This window comes from Melospiza georgiana, chromosome 18, assembly GCF_028018845.1.
Source record: "Melospiza georgiana isolate bMelGeo1 chromosome 18, bMelGeo1.pri, whole genome shotgun sequence".
Taxonomy (NCBI): domain Eukaryota; kingdom Metazoa; phylum Chordata; class Aves; order Passeriformes; family Passerellidae; genus Melospiza; species Melospiza georgiana.
The window spans coordinates 12,148,677-12,155,827 of NC_080447.1; the positions used below are offsets into that span (position 1 = coordinate 12,148,677).

At 51.0% G+C, this 7,151-nt stretch overlaps 1 protein-coding gene across 1 annotated transcript in view; it reads left to right on the forward strand.

Moving 5' to 3' along the window:
• The window catches only part of FBXW8 (F-box and WD repeat domain containing 8), a 61,036-nt gene extending 54,436 nt beyond the window's left edge, over positions 1–6,600 (forward strand). The window contains exons 9-11 of the mRNA XM_058037260.1: positions 1,210–1,383; positions 3,855–3,971; positions 4,994–6,600. Of these exons, the coding sequence (XP_057893243.1) occupies positions 1,210–1,383; positions 3,855–3,971; positions 4,994–5,138 (436 nt within the window). The 3' untranslated portion in view covers positions 5,139–6,600. The remainder of the gene's footprint in view (positions 1–1,209; positions 1,384–3,854; positions 3,972–4,993) is intronic.
• The last annotated feature ends 551 nt before the right edge of the window (positions 6,601–7,151 follow it).

The following is a 7,151-nucleotide window of genomic DNA, read 5'->3' on the forward strand; positions in this document are numbered from 1 at the left end:
ACTCTCTCATGCCCAGAGGGTACTACGGGCCAACTCTTAGCAGGGGTTAATCCAAGGTTTTATTCCAGGAGTCCCCAAGGAGCCCCCACATCTCAGGGAGCTCCTGCTGAGAGCCCTGGGAGAGGGGCCAAGGTTACATTGAAAGGGAGGTGGAAATTTAAAATAGATAACATTTGCTGACCAATGAGTGACCCTGAGGGATGGGTACTGGGGAATTGCCTTGGTTTGGACAGACAGGAGTCTGCTGAGGAAGGCAGGAACCTCCCCTGAAACGGAGAATGTAAACCCATCCCACCCCTCTGAATTGCTATAAATTTTAAATTAAGGGGCTCTCAGGCAAAAATATGGGAGCAGGAAATAACAGTTCTTTAATAGGGAAGGAAAAAAATAAAAGGCTAAAATAAACAATGCAGTACAGTAGAACAACAGTGACAGAGTCAGAACCCAACCTGACACCCTGTGGGTCAGGGTGTTGGTGGCAGTGCCATTGGAATTGTGGCTCAGCCCTCCTGCAGTGTCAGGGGTGGTTCTGCTGGAGCAGGGATGCTGTAGAGAAGGATGGATTCCTCCTCTGAAGATCCAGTGGGAGGAGAGGCAGCTGCTGTTCCTCTGGGGAATCCAGTGGAGAAGCCGTGCTGGTGTCTCAAACCCTCTGGATTATATCTGGGTAGGAATGCTTGGCTCCTCCCCCTGGGCTCACATCTCCCAGTGGGATGGTGTAGTTCTTATCAGCCATGCAGGGACATTCAATAGCTGTTATCAGCAATGTCCCCTCCCAGGGAGGTGTGAATGTGGTCACTCAAAGACAGAGATAAAGCAAACTGCCCACTTGACAAAGATAATCTGCCATACAGATGGGAATGGAAAACATCTTGCATTGCAATCTGGAAACAGAAATGGACATTTAGGACAGAGTGTGAGGTAACACTTGTGGGGCTGACCCCTGGCCTCTGGATGATCACTCAACGTCCTGAACAGAAAGTTCTGGCTGGAGGGGATGGGATGGTGAGTGACTGACAGAGAGCCAGGGTGGAGATTTGTGGATGATCCCAGCAAAGGAGAGGGATTACACAGGTCGAGTGAGGGGGTACAAACCATTTGGGAAAAACACAAAACAAAACTGTTACAAAGTATAAAAGCACACCACACCAGTTGTGGGTTAATTAGTGAATATTTGTGTGTCTGTGCCTCCCTGTGGCTGTTCCCCAGGGTGAGGGTGTTTGACCTGCGGCGTGGCGAGGCCGTGTGCTGCGTGCAGGGGCACCAGCTGGGCGTGTGCTCCGTGCAGATGGACGAGTGGAAGGTGGTCAGTGGAGGAGAGGAGGGGCTGCTCTGCGTCTGGGACCAGCGCATGGCCACCAAGCTCTGGGAGATGCACGCCAGGTAAGCCAGGGCTGAGAGGGGGATGTGGCACTGGGAGAGTTTTGGGGGAGTTCTGGGTGATTTGGGGATGGGTTGTCTCCTCCCTGTGTGTTTCTGAGGGGTTCTTTAGCTGTTGGTGCCTTGTGAAGGCTGGCCTAGAGCAGAGACTAGACAGAGTTAAAGAATAAAGTAGGGATTTTAAAAGGATCTCCTCAATAGATCTACCTTGGGCAGTGCAAGAGCCCAGCCAGGGCTACACCCAGGATGAACCCAAAATGGTCACAAAATCCTTGACCACTCACGGGATCTTTCACTTTGATCCGTTCTGCTCCATTTGCATACTGGATTTAATTGTCCAATTACAGCTCCAGCCCATCAAGTCCCGTCCTTCTTGTTTTTCTCTCTCCAGCCCACGTTTTTTGTGCTCTTGGGCCTGAGATTTGGATCATTTGTCCTTGGTGCCCAGCTAGAGCAGCAATTGTTTTGTTTCCCTGCTCTGTGCACAGAGCTCACCATCCTCACATATGAAACTCAAACCCACACACTAAAGCAGCACAGAATCTGAAAAACAGAAAAGCTCAAACCTGAGGCATCGCAGTCATGGCCTTTTTACTCATTAGCTGAGCGTTCCAGTTGGTGTTGGGGAGCAGGGAAGTTTTTTCCTCTGGATTTTCCATGGAGTTCTTCCCCATCCCCAAGCTCTGTTTAGTTGTGGAACCTAGGGTTTGAGATGCTGGACTGGCTGTTTGGAGAGGAACTGGTTCTGGCTGTCCCCATCCAGAGCATCCATCACAATCCCTGTGCCTCTGTTCACCTCACCCACACATTCCCTTAATGGTAAGGATCAAAGCATTTAAACTCATTTAAATATTGAAATACCAGTTTGTTCTGAGCACAAGGAGCACAGTACTGAAAGTACAAGCAGAGATCAGCATCGTGGAGCTGACACTTTGTACAGCTAAGTGAAATTTCCTGATCAAAGCACAATTCCCAGGCTTTGTCTGGATAAAGACTCGAGGGTTTAGCCCCTTGTAAGTCTGAGTGATATCCATAAAATGAACAGATAATTCCTGATTTCGTTTTTCCTAAATTAGTTTTAATGCATCTTCCCCAAAGAGGAGCTAGATGAGGTATTTACAGGCAGGGAAGTTCAAGCTGGAGTTGTCATTGATTAATAGCAGGTATCACTTTGTGTGCTGACCCTGGGGATGATAAAGCCTGTTGTGATGTGGCTGATGCATTAAGGACAATATTCCATTGATTGTCTCCTTGGCATGTTCATTAGTGCTGCCCCAGGAGCAGGGCAGGCAGGGCAGGGCTGAGCTCAGGGATGTGCTCCAAGTGAAACCATTAGATTAAACAGGTAGAAAACAGTGTTTAATCTATAGAGCAATCAGAAGGCATCACTTCAATCAAAAGGCTTTCCTAGATGAGGTGTGTGCTATTCTCCCTGCCTGTGGCTCCCTGCCAGCACTGGAGCACAGGAGCAGGAGCTGAGGGAGGTGACAGGAGACACATTTGGGGTGTGGAGATGAGCCATGCTCAGCTGGGGAGAGCAGTGACTCCTGCTTGAACACACAGTGCTGCTGCTGGGTTTGGGCTCAGTTATTCCCCAGTGGGAGGGAAAGGAGTGAGGACCTGACTGGAGTGTCCAAGGGAGGGACATGGGGATGGGGAAGGGTCTGGAGGAGCAGCTGAGGGCACTGGGATTGCTCAGCTGGAGGAGAGGAGCCTGAGCTCAGAGCTCAGCAGGGCTGCAGCTGCTGAGGGCAGCTCTAATCTCTGCTCTGGGACAGGGACAGGGACAGGGACAGGGACAGGGACAGGGACAGCTCCATTTCTGCTCTGGGACAGGGTCAGAACCCAGGGCATGGCTGGAGCTGGGCCAGGGCAGCTCAGGCTGAGCTCAGGGCAAGGTTCTTCCCCCAGAGGGTGCTGGCACTGCCCAGGCTGCCCAGGGAATGGGCACGGCCCCGAGGCTGCCAGAGCTCCAGGAGCCTTTGGGCAGCACTGCCAGGGATGGACAGGGTGGGGGTGTTGGGGGTCTGGGCAGGGACAGGGGCTGGATCAATGATCCCTGTGGGTCCCTCCCCACTCCATGGCGCTCAGCTTGTGCATTTCTAAACCAGCTCGGTGCAGGGTGTGTGGGGTGGCCTCCCCCTTTTTTTGGGAAGCATCCTGCCCTTCCTGGGGCTGCTGCAGATGTTAGGGCAGCCAGCCCAGCCCAGCCTGCATCCATCCATCCATCCCTCCCAGGCTCTGCTCTCCTTTCCAGCAGCATTCCCGGCCTCCCCGTGCGTTCTGGGAAGAGCCCACTAGATGGGGATAGAAGATGCGGGATGGAGGAGCCGGCAGGGCGGGGAACCCGCCTCTCTCTGGCTGCTGGTTTCAGTCACTCCGGGTTTATTCCCGAGCCGGTCCCAGCCCAGCTCTGGGATTTTGGGAGCCCAGCGCCGGTGGCCGCTCACGCCGGGCTCTGGGCTGTGTTGCAGACACCCAGTGCGCCGCCTGTGGTTCGACTCCCACATCCTGATCACCGCCAACATCCCCGAGGAGAAGAACCCCCGAGGCTCCAGCATCACCGAGGACGACCCCAGCTTGCACCGAAAGTGAGAAACCAGCCCTCAGCAACGTGCTTTGTTCTTAAATAGCACCCTGAGCACCTGAGTCATCACCCAGAGAGGGTATAAAAACTAAAATTAAAAAAGCAGCAAAAAACTAAAATTAAAAAAAGTTTATAAAGGTAAGGTTTATAAAACAAGCAATGAATTGGCTCTTGATTTGCTTGAGCACAAAAAAAAAAAAGCTTTTTTTTTTCTCAGCAGGGGAACATAAAGTCCACTGAAGCCAGGCAGGGAATGCAGCCCTCTCCATACTCAAAATATTAGTAATGCTGTCTCCTCCTAAAGGAAAACTACTGGCATTTAAGCTGCAGGTTTTGGTATTTGCATCTCAAATGGCTGTTAGTGCTAATTGAACTATCAAATACCAATGTATTTATCTTCCCCCGTGCTGGAGGGCCCGGAGATGTTTCAGCAGATGACAGTCACGTCTCTGCAGGGCTGGGGGATGATTCACCAGCCCTGGGAGGAGGCTGGGGGAGCTTTCCCTGCTCAAAGGGCTCAGCACAGGGGATGGGGGTTTATCCAGCTCTTCCCATTCCCATGGTTTTTATGGTGATTCCTCTGTTTGCTGTCCTGTGATGGTGTTCACAGGGGTTCTTGAATTCTGGAAGAGATGAGGATGTGACTCCATGTTTCAGAAGGCTGATTTATTATTTTATGATATACATTACATTAAAACTATACTAAAAGAATAGAAGAAAGGATTTCATCAGAAGGCTGGCTAAGAATAGAATAGCAAAGAATGATAACAAAGGTTTGTGGCTGGGACAGAGAGAGTCTGAGCCAGCTGACTGTGATTGGCCATTGATTAGAAACAACCACATGAGACCAATCCCAGATGCACCTGTTGCATTCCACAGCAGCAGATAACCATTGGTTACATTTTGTTCCTGAGGCCTCCCAGCTTCTCAGCAGGAAAAATCCTAAGGAAAGGATTTTTCATAAAAGTTGTCTGCGACCCTTTCCCCCTGAGGTGATTTGCTGTGTCCTGGCTGTTTTGCACGCAGGTACCGAGGGGTGATTTATTCCTACGATTTCTCCGTGGACCAGCTGGCCGTGGACAGCGTCCTCCCCATCTGCCGCTCCTCCTACGACGAGGTGTCAGGTTACAGCTACAACATCGGCCTGGCAGTGCCCTACGACAGCATCTAGGGCCAGGGCACGGCAAAACCCCTGTGGGACACGCACCCGAGAGCTGGGGTGGGCTGCACAAAGCCCTGGGGTGTGAACCCCGACAGGGCAGGGCTGCCCCTGCAGTGTGTCACTCTGGACATGTCCAGAACTCCAGCCTGGGGGAGTGGAGAGGCTGAGAAAGGAAAGGGAGCGCTGCAGGCTGAGCAAAAATATTCCTGCTGCTTGTGGGAAAGATGCTGCAGGGCCCATCCTGCTCGGGAAGCCAGAGTGGGACGCTGAAGGGGTGGGAGATCTCTGAGTGAGGAGTTCTTGCCTACCCCAAGAGGGAAAAAAAATCACCAAGGATTGGAAAAAAGCATGTGCTGAGGCACATGTTTGAAATGTCTGTCCTGGTATTGAGCTGCTGGTTCTTGTTTTCCTTGGAGAGCATTGGGATGTGCCTGGGAACAGCAGGCACAAAAGGTTACAGAGGCTGGGAGAGGGCTTGGGATGCAGAGAGGGAGGGGAAGGTTCCCTAGGCCAGGCTGGATGCTTGGGAACTCAGCAGGGTGCACACACACACATCAAAGTTATTTTAGAACAATTTATTTTTTTAATTCTTTAAAATCCTGGATCAGCTGTTTTCTAATTGTGTACATCTGTCAGTGGAAATTTGTTCCTGAGCCTTTTAGGGCGAGCTGAGCCCTGCTCACTGGGACACAGGGCTGGCTCAGCTTCTCAGGGGTGTTCCTGGCTGGATCATGTTCTTGCACAGCACCTGGAGGGTTTGCAGTGCTGTCCCTGCTTCCAAGCTGGGAATTGGTCATGGAGCAGAGGGGATGAGGCAGCCCCAGTGCCCCCCTGGGTGCTGAGCCCCAGAGCTGTGGGGAAGCAGCAGCTGAGGGGCAGGAGGTGCTGCTCAGGTGGAAATGAGGAGTGAGGCTTTACCTTGAGCCCAGGTGGCACTGACAGACAGGTAAAACCAATGACAGACAGGTAAAACCAGTTTGGGGAACAAAGGCTCCAGCCTTGCATGGATCTTTTTGCTGATTTGAAATGATTTTATTGTGATTTGCCCTTGTAAACTGACTGGTGCAAACCAAAGCTGTGTCAGTTCTGTTTAAATTGAGATTAAGTTTTAACTTACAACACCTTTTATCCTGGGTTAATGGCATCAGTGTGAGCTGAGGGAGGGGTGCAGGAATGTGCCCAGACCTGCAGGAGAGGGGCTGGGCTGGCCCTGCAGACAGATGGGTTTCACTGCTTTCCTTCTTTGCCTTGGGGTGCTTTCCCATGACCCCTAGGCCTAAATATCACAGTTTAGGTATTTAAGTTACCTTTTTCCATGTGATAGATACACAGAAAGTGCAAGGGGCAAAACCATTCTGTCTGACCAATAAATTTAATCTTTCATAAAGCTTTGGTCTTTTATTTTTTATTTCTTTACCCTTCTGGGAATCCAGCTCCCTCCCTCCATTCCTGGAAGAGCAGAAGTGTCATGGATGCAGAGTTTGGACAAGAGTTCAGCTGAAACCTGGCAAATAAATCATGGTTTCTGTAGCACGGGTGACTTTGGGGGTTGCTCTGATGTTCTCATTGTTCTCATTGTTCTCCCTTCCCCTTATCTCTGCTCATTATCTGGGAACAGCTTTGTTCTCCCGACTCTGGCTGCTGCAAGGAGCCGATAAGTTTGTGCAGTGCCCTTTTCCTTTTCTCAGGGTCTCCTTCTCCTCCTGCCCGTGCCAGGCTGTCCCGGGATGGGCACTGCAGCTCCTGTTCCCTTTCTGGGCAGCTCCAGTGTCCCTCTGTCCCCGCAGCCCCATGGGGGTGCTCCTTTGGGGTTGTCCTTGTTAATTAATGCAGTTAATTGAGGAAGGTTGTACCTCAGCAGAGGGGGGGTTGTGTGTGTGTTTGACTCACTCTGCTCATGTGGATGTCTGGGGCTGTTGGAGGGTGTGAAAAACGCCAGTCAGTTGTTTTTAAAATTGTAAAAGTTCAATAGTCATAAAATGGTTATAAAAACAGTGATACAGTTAGAGTAATAACAATTTG